The 15,193-nt window shown below is 39.1% G+C and overlaps 1 protein-coding gene across 2 annotated transcripts in view; it reads left to right on the top strand.

Annotated features, from left to right (window-relative positions):
• Positions 1–15,193, top strand: part of AIG1 (androgen induced 1) — a 202,716-nt gene that overhangs the window by 19,526 nt on the left and 167,997 nt on the right. For both annotated transcript variants that reach the window (XM_087425169.1, XM_087425168.1), the window contains exon 2: positions 1,412–1,567. In XM_087425169.1, the coding sequence (XP_087281295.1) occupies positions 1,535–1,567 (33 nt within the window). In that variant the 5' untranslated portion in view covers positions 1,412–1,534. The remainder of the gene's footprint in view (positions 1–1,411; positions 1,568–15,193) is intronic.

A 15,193-nucleotide genomic window follows, 5' to 3' on the forward strand; every position in this document is an offset into this window, starting at 1 on the left:
GTCATCGGAGCTAGAAGATAGGCTATGTTATGAGGAAGAGTAGAACATTACTCTGGCTACGATTGACTAAAAACAGCAGGATTTGGTGAGCTCCAAAGAGCCCAGTGTATTATATGTAAAAACGCTGCAGAGTTTTTGTTTATTTGACTGAGCCCAGTGATGAAATCTCCATTATTGGGAATTTTCAAAATGGCTTAGATAAGCATTTGAACAGAATGACAAATAATCTGAGTGTGCCAGTGCTATGCTAAGGAATGGAACCAGGTAATTTTGAGGGTCCTTCTTCCCTTTGTTCTGTGTCTCAGTGAGGAACCCATCCACAGAGCTTTCACAGATTCTTTCCACTGCCAACATGGAAATTTACAAAAAAAAATTGTTATGTTTTCTAAACAGGTAATGAGTAAAATTGTATCTTATACAAATATATCATCTGTAAATTATTTCTTGAAGAAGAAGCCAGAAAAATTCCCTTGAGTCTATTCTTGGTGCTAAATGAGTATGACTTTAAGCCCAGGGAATATATTTTCTGCCCTTTCCATAATTTGAATGATCATTTGCCAAGCTGTATTCCAGTATGTGGCCTGTCTCCAGTCACAGCTCTGGGTCATCAATACTTTTACCCTCACTTAGATTTCACAAATTATTGGGCTGTAGTGTTTCAGTGTTCTCCTTCTGTGATAGTCCAAGTAAAACATAGCTGATGTAAGTAATTCGATTTGTAATTGATTTGGGAGTGTACAACTGGTCACTTTTTGGGGGGAAATGGTGTGGGTATCTAAGTTGACATTACTTTGGAAAGATTTTATTTCGTAGAAACTGGAAAGCTGAGAAGGAGGTAATTTAGTTTAAGTCTGACAACAGAAAATTTCTCTGTATCAGTCTTGATTGTTGCATTCAGTTGATTTCTCTATGACTCAAGGGCTAGAAGCTTTCTACCACTTCCTTTGGTGGAAAAACTTCTAAGAGATTAAATCATGGGAAGGTTTCTTCACGTTCAGACTAAATTGTCTCATTTATTATTCAGACCACGCTTATCCTTTTCTTTGCACTTCTTAGACGTTTGTTAAACCCTCTAGTCAATATAAAATAGACCACAGATGTGTGTTAAAATAATGGACGTGTCATTTTGATAATTGGTATTGCTTTCCGTTGGGCCTATTTAGAGGTGAGTGCATACAGGTTTTGCATTTGTCCTGAGATGAGCAAAAATGGTAGTAGTGTTTTTAAGCTGAATTTTCTCACCTATGATTGCAAGTTGTAAACATCTTACTCTTTTATTTGTAGGGCCAGCTCTTTAAATGTGCTTCTGATCTTATCATGCGTCTATTGCAAAGGTGTAGCTTATTTGCTGTCCTGTAGTTTAGATCTCTTTAAATCTCATTTACCAACACCAGCTGTTGTCTCCCTCCAGGTTATCCAGGCTGTCTTTTTTGGCATCTGTGTGCTCACCGATCTTTCCAGTCTTCTGACTAGAGGAAGTGGGAACCAAGAACAAGAGAGACAACTCAAGAAGCTCATCTCTCTCCGGGACTGGATGTTAGCCGTATTGGCCTTTCCTGTTGGGGTTGTGAGTATGACGTACAATGTATTTAACCACAAAAGAAATTTGGGTCTTATGTCAGACTTCTAAGAGAAAAAAGGGCTCATTATAGGAAGTTTCTGTATTAGTTTGGTAGGACTGCCATCACAAAACACCAAAGATTGAGTGGCTTAACAGAAATTTATTTTCTCACAGTTCTAGAGGCTAGAAGTCTGAGATGAAGGTGACCGCAGGGTCAATTTCTTCTGAGGCCCTCTCTCCTGGGTTTGTGAGTGGCCTTCTTCTCCCCATGTCTTCACATACTCTTCCCTCTATGTGTGTCCATGTCTTAATCTCCTCTTCTTATAAGGATACATGTCATATTAGATAAGAGCCCCTCAGTGACCTCATTTACCCTTAATTGCCCCTTTAAAGGACCTACATCCAAATACAGGCTGAGGTACTAGGAGTTAGGACTTCAGCATACGCATTTTGAGGGGACACAGTTCAACCCATAACAGTTTCTTAAGGAGCCCAGACTTGAAATGTATGGTCCTTGGGTCTATGACCATTCAAGTGTTTTTGAACTTGAGAGAGAAGTCAGCATTAGCTCATGCTTCTTCACTACCCAACTGTGCCATTAGCTAATATCACTTAAGTAAATGCCATTTAATGTTTGGGTCTGTACTGGCTTCATTGATTTTCATTGTTTTCAGTTAGATTTCCTCCATAACTTAACTTGCTTCACAATTCTGTTAATCATTCATGTCTGCACCTAAACCATGTTTCTTTAAAGGGCCGGGGCCCTGTGAGATTGTATAGATTTTAACCTTTGTATAGCCAAGAGAAGAATGAGAGACTGGTAAATCTCAACTGGGAGGACAAGTAAGAGTGTGTTACCTAATTCAAATTCACACCTTTTGTTTGCCAGCTGATTTCTGAGAAAAACAGAAGCCCAAGTGACCTGGGCTAGCATATGTACCAAGTCCAAGGTCCATTGTAGGCAGTCAGAGAGTTGTTTTTAAAATCCTTCCAATGGCTCCTGTTCATATTTGCCAGATCTATAGGTGGCAGAAGCCTCTATGTGCTTGTTCTAAGACCAATTAGTAGGCACCTAGACTATCGCTGAATTGCTTTTTCTATGTACTGAGTTGTATTTTCTTGGACAAAATAGCCCTTGGCTCTTTTCAGCAACACAAGGGAAGTGTTATAATCTGGTCATACTACTGCTGCTTCCCTCATCCTACCCTCTGAAAACTTACATGGGGACTCAGATTGAAGCCATCTAGCAAATCTCTCAAATTCCGTTGCTTAACATAACAGAGTTAAATGCTTTATGTATTCTTTAATATTTTCTTCTTTGGACTTGCCATATAAAATTCAAATACTTTATATCAGAATAGTCATCTAAGAGAAAATTTCCATTGGTATAAAGTGTAAAGGCTTATATTTTCTGCATGAGAGAATTATCTAGAAAATCTAAGTCTGTATAATTTTTGTTTTTTTAACCCGCTTACTCTCTTGGAATTTCTGTAGGCATGTCATTGCCTCTGGAAGTCTTCCTTGCCTGGACAAATACAAAGTAACACAACACAAAAGTAAACAGGAATACTACAATAGTAACCTGTTTTCTCTTGGCTCTGCCTCTCCCGTTATGTGGGGACAACCTGTGTCTCTAGGGCTTCAATTGTGCATCTTGCCCCTTTCTTCAAAGGCTCATTGCGTATGCCCTTTAAACGTTTTTGACATAACTTTGGCTGGAAACTTTTTGCACCTGCTCGAGACTTCAGATATTTTCAGTATCCTTCTTGAATTTAGGCCATGAATGCTTCATGGTTTGTAAAAAGAATAAATGCCTTTTTGTTTGTTTGTTTGATTACTTCTGATATTTTCCTCCATGTTTCATATTTTTGTTGTTTTCTCTGTGTTTTGAAAGAGAGAAGAGTAGTAATAATACCTTAATATCACCTCCCCTGCCTTTTTTAACCAGAAGTCATAATATCACATCTCCCTTACATATATATGCACCTTCCCTGAATGATGAGCTTGTCAGAAGAATTTAAAGAATAAATAATGAATCAGAGAGGTACAGCTTCACTGATTTCTTTTAACTCATTGTTTTCTTGCTCATTGATATTTTATAGTCAATATTTACATTTTTCATAATCTTCCCTGTTATTATGAATCACTTTCCCTGTTATAGTCACTAGTCTTCTATTTTTCCTGAACTTTTTTGAAGTCCCTCTGTTACACTTCTCTCTCTCTTTCTCTGTCTTTCTGCCTCTTTAATATTAAGAAGAATCCTGGCCAATATTCTCTGGGAATCTCCTTACATTTCCCATTGTTTCTATCTTACCCTGTCGTTTGACTTTTTGTGTCTATTTACCCAATTTCTACCTAATTTCTCATTCTAATACACAGAAATTCATTCTGAGGCAAAAAAAAAAAAACTGATAAATGGCTTCTTCCCAGACCCCATTAATTTTATTGCAAAGTCATATTTACAGAGGATATGAATTTGGCTCTTTTTAAGCATTTTAATGCAAAACATTTTTTTCATTAAAATACATAATTTTATGAGTTTTCACCTTTCTTTCTCCCAAGTTATTTCCCAGCTTTTCTTTCCAGTGTGCCCTTGTCTTTGCTGTGACTTCAGAGAATTTTCCCTGCCCCTTCTGTGTCTCCCCCCAGAGCCCCCAACTGCTCAGTAGGTTCTGGAATTCCACTGTAGTTTTATGTTTATCACTAAAGATTTTCTTCCTGATTGATTAAAATTTGAACCCTTCCTGGAGCAATGCCACTAGGAATCACTTGAAGAGGAGGGAGGTGTCCAGCCTAAAGGGTACCCTCCATCGGAAGGATGGGAATGGCATTAATGCCCAGGACCTGATGGATATGTCATTATACCTGTAGAAATCCGTAGTGTAAGCATGTGTGCAAGTGATTAATTATAACATTTGTGATTAAACACCTTTCACCCTGTTGCTTGGTTGACATGGTCCCCAGAGGCCTCTTGGCTCTGACTGCCAGGTGACTGCTAACCTCACGGTGTTCCTCCCCTACTGCTTTCTCCTGGCTTCTTCTGCCCCATGTCTTTTGTTTGTCAGCCAGAAGTTTGCTGGGAAAGCAGTGCTATTTTTGCTTCCTGGTGCAGGGCATAAAAAGGGGGCAGAGTGGCAACTGAATATATCACCTCTGCTCAAATTTTCCTGAAGAGACCTCTTAGCCCCGAGCTTTTCCTGGCACTCCCATTATCTCTCTCTCACCTTAGCTGCAACTATGGCAGCAAGAAAGACACGGGCCGGTTATCTAGGATTTGTGTTTTCTACACTAATGCTTTCTCCGATAACGAGGTTAATTGAGAGTTGACAGTAATTGCTTTGTGGGGGCATGAAGCACAAAATGTGATTTTGTGACCTCTGGCCCTAATGCATCCTCTTCATGGACTCTATCTCAAGGATATGTAAAAATGATGAAGCATTACAATCAAAGATAATTGGAGTAAAGTTTAGTTTGAGCATAACCTTGAAGAAATCAGGCAGAGTTGCTTAAGTGAACATAGGGTTTATCATCATGATTGGTGTAGATTCCCATAAATGCAGAGCTGGCCTTGATTAGTAACGCTAATGGCCGGAAACCACCACCACTCCCGAAGCCCTGCAGCTCATTTTGCAGGAATAACCCATGGGAGGCTCTTCTTACCATGTGCAGTTTATTTCTGAACCCTGTCACCCTTTTAAAGAAGCCTTACAAATAATTCTATGACATTGTGTGGTCTGGAAGCACTGAAGTTTATTAGGAGCAGTCAAACCAAGAATGTCTTTTGTCTCCTGTGAGTTTGTTGACTTTTGTGCTGGCAGATACTCTTCAAGTTAAGAGAAGAGGCTAAGGCTCTCAACCAATAAGAAAAGATGATGAAGAAAAAGAGGAGGAACAGCAAAAACAATGAGTATGATGGGTATGAGACTGCCCCTCTCAAAAATTCTAAATGTATCTCCCACTGCTATCCAAAGCAGCCCCTTTAATGACAATGAAGAATCATACATTTTCCATTCATGCAAGTCTACGCATCCTGTTCATTTGCGGTTGCTCAGTTTGCGTAACACGTGATCAAATCTCGCTACTGCCCCAGTACGCCTTTGTCCCTGGTGTCACTTGTGTTGCTCTAGACCAGACACTAGGCTGCCGCAAACTAACCTTATCCATCCCCCAGGTGAAGATGAGGATGCTCCTCTCTTAATAGAGAGGGAGTGGGTCTGAGAAGGCCCTGGAAGTTTGGATCTGTTCTAACCTGGGATGGGCATCCAGGGTCTCTGGAGCAAACCAATATGTGCCAGGGTGAGCTTTTCTGGAATTTGGCCTTCTTATCTGAGTTTAATCTCAGAGCTGTTTGTTAAGTAACCATTTCTGGTGTTGTAATCATGTTCTTATAAAAACTTGGTGAAGATTTTATATGTACCAACCTAGTCTAGAGTGCTTTAAAACTTGTTTTTGCTTGTGATGGGAACTGTAGGGTACCTGCTTCCTTAGGAAATAGATGGAAAATAAAATTTGAAATCTCAAGTGCAAGCTTAAAGAAAAAGTAGCTAGCAATTATCTTCAAAAAGTGATTCTTCAAAGTCTTCATTTATTGACACACTAGCTAACTCTAAGCCATCCTTCAGAAAAATTTTGTGATGCATAGAAGTTTAGATTCATACCCCTAGAATTTAAAAAAGTTTATTTTCATTTCTGGTTTTTGAATGTAAGAGATTGGCTTAAGTGGAAAGCAAACATATTAATTGATATTAATTACTAATACTAATGTCTGTTAATGTAACACATAAAGGAAGGGAATTTGATTGTATTTGAGATTGTAAGTAAAAGCAAATGCCTTTCCTTCTGTTTTGATATTAAGGGGAAATGTTTAAAAAGCACATTGTTTACTTTATTCTACAAACTCTGGATTTAATATAAAAATACACTTCATATCTACTGATCCTCTCTTTATTAAATTTTCACACAGTTACCAAAAATCAAACTCTTTTTCTATTTTCTTTAAGCCTTCATTGATGTTTTAAGTTTCTTCAGATGCCCCTTTTCTTTCTCTTCACTGTTGAAGTTAAAAATATAATATCTGCCAGGTCGTCTTTTATGGTAAAACCCAGTTCATTTTGGGTTGAGTCAATCATGTGCTTTCCCCATGCACTGAAATGAGTGTGAGTTGATTTGCCTATGAGGGAAGGTTCATAGATGAGGATCCATTAAAGATCAGTAAGCAAAATGAGCCTTTTCCTCCCATACCAGGAAAAATGCTCAGAAGACTGTAATTACCCAACCTAGGTGAGCGGTCTTAAAATCATTCTTTTGATAGCCTTTTCAAAAGACCAAGGACATAATGTGATTAGATGGATGTACCTGATAGGGAATCTGGTTGCTTCTCAATCATCTTATTTTTCTTCTCTGCTAAATGGAAACCCAAGATTTTCTGCCTAGCTGACCTATTTAATTTGTACACATTCCTGCTAACTCAAAGTAGTCAGCTTTCTCAATGCTCGCAAGACACATTTCTTCAATACAAAAAAATAATCGCGCTTTCACAAAATTTTACTGTAGGTGCCCACTTTTAATCACATTACAGTGTAAACCACACATTTATATCCGGAAAATTCAAAGGTCAGAAGTCTAGTCGAGTCAATAATTATTTGTGGGTACGTGGAGCTTACTAGGTAGCAAGAACTGAGTGCTAGAGCCAAGATAGTGGTGACCAAGAATTGATCATGTCTCTCAAGGGTCTCACAGTCTGGAGAGGGTGACTTTATAGATTCTATCAACAAGTAAATTCCAAGAGGGTATGATCAGTATAACAATGCATGTGTCTAAGGTACAGAAGTGGCCCAGAAGAGGAAGGGATTGAGTTTAGTGAGTGGGAGGTCCTGGAAGTCTTCCCAGAAATGATGATATCTGATCTCTGTTTTGAAGAATGACTAAAAACTTATTGGATGTGTAAGTTAATGATGCGTTCAGCTCAAAGTAACAGAATACCCCCAGATATCCACCTGGCTCACTCTTTCACTTCATGCAAATCTCTGTTCCAATGATTACCCTTCAGGTTATTCTATGAATATCCTATATAAATTAGCCTTCCTCTACCTTGCTTTATATTCTCCATAATGATTACCACTACCCGGCATGTTATATGTTATTCTTTTATTTCTGGAGCATATGTCTCCTCTGATTTGGTACATGACCTATAAGGCCACGGAGGTTGTGTGTTTGATTTACTGCGGCAGCCCAAACACCAGGAGCAATGTCTAAATAATACAGTATTTGTTGAGTAAATATTCAACCAACTGTGGCTTAAATAAAGATATTTAATATCTCACAAAATAAGAAGCAGGTAGTTTCAGGATGGTATTGCTCAGTATTACCATTTGAGACTTGGGCATTTTCTATTTTATGCTTTTCTATCTCCAGAGTGTTAGCTTTTGGCCCTTGTACTTGCCACCTACAGTCTGAAGAAGGTTGATAAACACCAAACATCACATCCTTCACAACCACGTTCAAGACAGGAAGAGGAAGACAGTCTTTACGTTGCTCTCCCAAGTGCCTGTCTCTTCATCAGGGAAATGCATCCTTCCCAGAAGCTCCAGCAGACTTCCTCGTAGGTCTCCTTGGTTAGGACTGTCACATGGCCAGAACCAGCTGCATGGGAGGCTGGGAAACCAAGTAGAACAGAAGCGGATGAGGTTACCATGAGGGCTTAAAGTAATTATGACTTATCCTTATGGGTTATGCACATTGCTGCCCAAACCAAGTCAGAAGTTTCAAGAAACAGTATAAGTCACAAATTTTGAGAATAACAATTAAATACAAAATAAATAAAAACTAATAGGATTTTAGATAACATATTGTTTGTTTATCTATGTTGACATAAAAAATAGATACAGTAAAATTGATGAGACTAATGATGGACATTTTATATCTTAGCCAGGGAAGGCTTATTATTTTTTCCATTCATTCTCTGCCAATACCATCTCTTGTGCATTCTCATCAGTATTATCATAAGCAACTATCTAAATCTGACATTTGAAGAAGTTCTTCTCAAAGAAAGTCAGATAATGTTACACAATTGACTAAATGGTTTGTGTTCAATTTCTGAAACTCCATACACAATTTTTCAGAGGTGGCTCTGCTTTAGACCACCAACTCAGATAAGTAGACCACTGGGTTCAATGAGTAAAATCTTCCTTTAATAGTTCCCTAGAAATTGTAGAGAATTACCATGTCTTGTGTATCATCTCACAGAGTTCTTATTCTCTCTGGGCAAAAAAGTCACAAAAATATCTCAGAAAATGAAGATATCTTCTTCACATATTTATATCTATAAGTAAAATATGTATTTGAAATATGTGATCGAGAAAAGGTAGAATTGATCTTCAGTAACATTAATAATGTGATGCATATTTTGAAATAGACATATGATTCCTGTTCTCAAAAATATGACCCCCAAAACCAGGATCTGTTGTATGCCCTTGTTTGGGGGACCAGAAACAAGATGCAATATTAGTTGTTGATTAAAAAAGAAAAGACAAGAAAAAAGGAACACTATGCATTTTTCTTCTTCCTTCTCTCCATGTCTCCCTCTTTCTCTATCTCTCTCTGTCTATCTCTGTCCCTCTCTTACTTTTCCTCTCTCATCTTTCTACCCCAACTATCTCCTTTGTAGAAAAAGAAACAGTGGTTTGCTGTGTGGCTGTTCCTGAAATTACTACGGTCCCTGTGGGCATTTTGAGGTAGCTCTTACCTGTTTTAGCTGGATCAAAATGTGCTGTGTTACATCAGCCAATATCAAAAGGACCAGTTCCCCACAAGGAAGGAGCTGGTGGACTTTCCACTGACACAACATTTGTTAACTTTTGGTTGTGCCCAAGCAGTTACCATGCTAATGATTTGCTTATTTTACCACAAATAACCAGTCCTGGAGAGGACTTTCATTCATCATGCCTTTTTATGACTCTTAGGAGCAAAAGTTGGGGCATAATTCTGACTTGGGGGGATGTCCCAGAGACACAGGTGGGAAGGTGGGAAGAAGAGGAGCTGGGAGATGGTGAGGGGAGAGGATGCATGCAGCCACAGCTCACAGGTAGCCCTCCTGGCCCTGCTCCCTGGCTCCTAAGCTCCTCCAAAGAGCAACTTTTCAAGAAGTATCCCTCTTCAGAATGTCCCTTTATCCTATAGGTTAGGTCTGTGCTTCCCTTACACATAGGAACAAACATCAACTAGGAGTTCGAGCTGCACTGGTGGAGTTTGGTAACTTGAGGAAAATGCAGGGAGCTGTGGCACAGAGAGAACCAGAAGGAGCCCTTCCACCCCACTCTGCTTCTGTGCTTCTCTGAGTTCTCCACCACTTTGTTTATTGCTCACCGCGGGGAGATTGGGGAGGGATGTGAAATAAGAAAGAATCCTAAACATAAACAAATGGTGTGCCCAGGCTGGAAGGCATGACCCTTCCTAGGCAGAGAGGAATGTCCTGCACCCATCTTTATCACCTCACCCCTTAATCTTAAGAGGGCCCCTCCCTCTTTTTCACCTTGAAAATCACCTACGAAATGAGAATGACTGCCTTCATACAAGCACAAATAACTAAACAGAAAGAAGCCTCAGCGCTCCCATGCCCAGAAAATAATGGGGATTGCTGCCAAAATTAGCTTTGAGTCAACAAAGGAAAACAGCCCCTAGATTCACTGATATAGTGACATTTTTGTCTGAAAATTCAGAAATGCTGCCTGGACCCCCTTCCCTCACAAATTACCTGAAAGTTCTAAAGAAGACACTACATACCCAGAGTCATTTGCTGGTGCCTTTCTATTATTATTATTATTATTATTATTATTATTATTATCATTATCATCATCATCATCTTATTGAGGTTACATTGGTTTATAACATTGTGTAAATTTCAGGTGTACATTATTGTATATCAGGTTCTGTGTGGACTGCATCGTGTTCACTACCAAAAGTTTAGCTTTTATCTGTCACCATACATATGTACCCCTTTACCCCTTTCACCTCCCCCTACTCCCTTTTCCACTGGTAACCACTAATCTGTTTTCTGTATCTGTGTTTGTTTATCTTCCACATATGAGTGAAATCATACAGTATGTCTTTCTCTGTCTCACTTATTTCTCTTAGCACTATACCCTCAAGGTCCATCCATGTTGTTGCAGATGGATCGTGCCTCCTTTTTAGTTCCAGCCTGTGGACGAGCAGTTCTATTTTTACTTTCTGTGACTTCTCAACATATCCATCCCCATAAGAGCAAAGCCCGCAAACAACTCAAGAGGCTGGAACATCTAATAATGAGAGCTGACTTCTGCTACATGCTCCTGTGGGCCAGACACTGCCCTAAAGGCTTTACTCTAATTATTTATTTAATCCTCATAGCCCCAAAGGTAGGAATTTCCATCATTCCTACTTTGTAGAAGATGCTTCCATGTTACAGTTTTACAGGTGGGTTCCCACTGTACAGGTCGCTTGCCTAAAGTCTACCACTAGTGAATGGGGCACCCAGCGCTTGAACCCAAACACTCTGACGAATGGAGTGCTTGCTTTTAGCAAGTACTCTTCACTTTTTGACAAACCAAACCTAACTTTGCTTTTCATCATTCACCTGATAGACATTTTCGGCTACAGGCGTAAAGTCTGAGCTGACCACAATTTCTAATTTAGGAGGATGCGTCAACATAAGAAAGGGAGTTATGCAGAATCTGGATCAAAAGTCACTGTTTATCTTTTTCCTTGAGGCTATTTAACAAAAGACTGTTCATTGGTGCTTAGTTACTGTTTCCCTTTGAGATATTATTTCACACTGTAGAGCCAATGGTTTTATACAGTTTTACAGGCCAGTTTGCAAAATACAAATTTTGGCAAGAAAAGAATATCTTCTTGCCTTGTCTTCTTGTTTCAACAATTGAATACAGATTTAAGCTATCACATATTAACCCAATATGCTTGTTTTTAGTATGTGAAAATAAGGTTTTAGCAGGAGAATTAGCTACATTTTAAAAAATGGTTACTAAATGTATCCAGAATCATCTGTAAATCATCTCTGGGCTTCCAAGAAGGCATAGTTCATAGCTGTACAATTGCAGAGGAATATTTTTGGCAAGAAATGATCCAATACATTCCACATGGGTACAAACGAACTGTGCCTACCCAGTGAAATATTTTACCAAGAATTCCTGGAAGCCATTCTGTTCTGTTTTATCAAGAGAGGATTTTCAGTCAAATCTGCTTTTCTTTTTAAATTTATAATTTATCCCTCCACCTATTTCTGACAGGGATTTGAGGTGGTCTGAGTCAAATCAAAGGGGCCCAGTTCATCAAAGAGGCCCCATCTCCTGGGCTGCAGCATGGTTCAGCGAAGGCCGCCTGTAAATGATCTTGCCTGTTTGGATCAGTGTCTTCTATAGAGGAACTTTCTTAGGCATTTGATCTTGAAAAGTGAGGCAAGCCAGGAAAAGGGGGAGAAATCTTCGATAGACCGTCTGGCAAATTCAGTTAACAATTGAGTGCTGTGCGCTAGTCACTATGTTAAATGCTCTCACGGGATTTCATTTACTCTAGAAGGTGATCTTATAAAAACAAGAGGCAGTAGGCAATAGGAAGCTCACTCGTCTCTGCAGACTATGATGTGAACAAGAGGACAGGTACACTAGGATGGGAAAGTTGTTCCCACACTGGCCCTGGCAGCTGGTTCTTGCTTTGCTCACTTCTACCTAGAGAACAATGCCTGCCGTATTGGACCTGGTCAGTGATGTCTGATGAATGTGCTAGAAGAGTCTCAAACAAAAAGGGTAGTAAGGGAGGAGAAAGAAAGAAAGCTCTAGGAAAAAAATCATCCACACCAAGTAGATTTTCTTTGGAGCTCTTTGCTCTTTTCACAGATCAGCATCGAACAGATGTTTCTCCCCAATCTTGGCACCTTCCTGAACTGCTGATCCTCAAAGTAATTAGTTTAGTGTAACCTCCTGGCTCTTAATTGAAGAGAAGCATTCTTCAACCAAAAAAACATCCATAATTGGTCAGCAGTTCTCGAGGGGGCCTAAGCAGATGACAAGGAATTCAGGTAGACCAAATGCCAAGAAAAAGACTCCTGAAGTGCCATCAGGCAGATAGATTGCTGATGATGGGGGTGCATATATGCATCTTTGAGACATTTTGGTTCCAAAGACAGCCATTTGCTTGTTGACTCCTTTCACTTTATTTATACAGTGTAGATCATCATAGAATAATTTAAAAGATAAAAGCGAAAGTCCATACACGTTTCTATAGTGAGCATTTATTACTTGTATAATAAGAAAACCGCACATGTGTTCTCATTTGCAAATGTATTCTCATTTAGAGATGTTCATGCTTTAAATTTAAAGGGTAAATTGTTCATAGAGGAAAAAAGAGGGAACACTGATATGTTGTTGATATGATACTAAAAAACAAATGCACCACCCTCTCCAAAAGTTCTGTTCCCATTGCAAAACATGGACAGAACTGGCTACATATTTTCCTAGTTTGTTGATGCATATAATCTAAAATAAACAAAACACAGAAAACGTTAGCCTCTTTCCTCTCCTATCTCCATAGCAATTCAAAGGCAGTGAGGTGGCATTCTGTGGGTGTCCCAGTGGGCTGGGACAGTCCTCAAATGTCACTGTAGCCCAGGACCAAAGACCCAGACACTCAGTTTTGTCAGTCTGTTTTGAGGTAATCCTTTCCTTAGCAAATGAACTCATGCTAACTAAATGATTATAGATGAAGTTTAACTCAGAAAGTTAATTAAGTAATTTATAATGATAAAAAAATTGTCACCAACTGAAATCTATGGCATAAGCTCTCCCTAGAGGCAGAACAACTTTGAAGAGGATAAAAGGTAGCCAGAAGATTTTTGGGTGAACTCAAAATCAAGGCAAGGAGTGGTATTGGATGAAATTAGTGGCAGGCAGTCAGATTACTGTGGGTTTATCCATCCTTTTGCACCATAGGGATTGACTTGCTAGGTAGACTAAAATGTACCTTGGGTGGCCGTGGGACCCTGTCCTCTATACAAAGCTGGGGACACATTCTTGCTCTTCAGTACCCATAAGCCTACGCAATATGGCGACCACTTTTCTCCTGTTAGCATATCCTTCTTGGGCAGGCTCTAATTCATTTGATCAGCCTTCGACTTCCACTGTTACAATAGTATTCTGGTCAGGCCATTCTGATACTACACCCAAGTCACTGAATATAAGCAGTTATTGACACATAGCCACCTAATATGGGATGCTTCCACAAAAGAGTGCTCTAATTACTTACTTAATTAACTTTTATTAGATTACGTTAAATTAGATTTTTCTTAATTTTATTCTCAGGTGGTAACTTGAAATTCAAGTTGTGATTAGCTGGATGTCTCTCCTATGTACTTAGCTGCCCTGTGGATATTCATTTTAGTGTAATCATATCTAATAACTAGACTACAGTCCCCTTTTATTAAAAAAAAAAGAAAGACAGAGATAGCAAGAGTTTGATTATTCAGTGATTTTTATGATGACAAAAGGTCTAAATAGTTTTTTGGAATAGAAACTTCTATCAATGCTAATTGATTGACAGTGGTTCTCTAACATAATAAAATGGTCTTGGGTGAGATTTGTGAATGTGTTTAATTATTTTACTTATTGTCACTTGACAGAGAGTAAAAGAAGACTTGCTCCATTTATTTTGGAGTAGAATTCAATTTAAAATGGATTACTGTAAAACTTTGAACTCATAAAAGGAGGGTTAGTTATTAGAATGCTAAAATGACCCACCTTATGGGGTGATCTCACCTGTGTGAGGCATAGGTGACCAGATGTAGTCAAAAGCACCTGAGCCTTGGAGATAGACTTCAGTCTAATTCTGGATCTGCTGCTTCCTAATGCCAATTTCATAAGCTCTCGAGGTCTTGGTTTTCTAATGTGAAGAGTGGGCTCAACAAAACCTAACTCACTAGGGTTCTTCTGAAGGACAATGAGAGAGACAGAGTGTCTAGAACAGTATCAGAACAGATGACAAGCAGTCAAAGAATGTCAGTTTCCTTCAATTTGCCCTAAAAATGGCCTCACATCACAGAGAATATTGTGTTAGTTGACAACATCTATTGGTGAAGTATGATGCTGCCCCACTGCAAACACTCATTCAAAAGGTCAGAGGATGCAAGTTCTGGAAACTCCAAGGGTTTGTATGGTCATGCCATCCAAAGTCCCAGAAGGAATTCTTAAGGTTCAAGAAGTCAGGAGAAGGTAAGGGGAAAGATTCGAATATTGGTAAAAGGGAAAATAATAAACTGCTAGGTGGAGTTTACATCATAAGTTAGAAATGGGTCTCCTCTGCTACAACCTCCGCACCAACAATTTCCAACTTAGTTCACCTGGAAACTTTGGAGATGGTGTACATGCATCTCATCTTTTGGTGAGAATCGGTAATTGAGTTACTGAACTTGAGGGTCGCAGTTTGCACAAAAGAGGAAAAAAATTATGATTCCTCAGGAGATGTTATCTGTCTTCAGAATTTTCACCAGGGAAATTTGTTTATCTGTGTTACTCTTGATGGATATTGGGCTTGTTTCCAATTTTTTGGCTGTTCTGGGCAAAACTGCGCTAAACATTCTTGTACATGTCT

This window comes from Ceratotherium simum, chromosome 38, assembly GCF_057802395.1.
Source record: "Ceratotherium simum simum isolate JZ-2026a chromosome 38, ASM5780239v1, whole genome shotgun sequence".
NCBI lineage: Eukaryota > Metazoa > Chordata > Mammalia > Perissodactyla > Rhinocerotidae > Ceratotherium > Ceratotherium simum.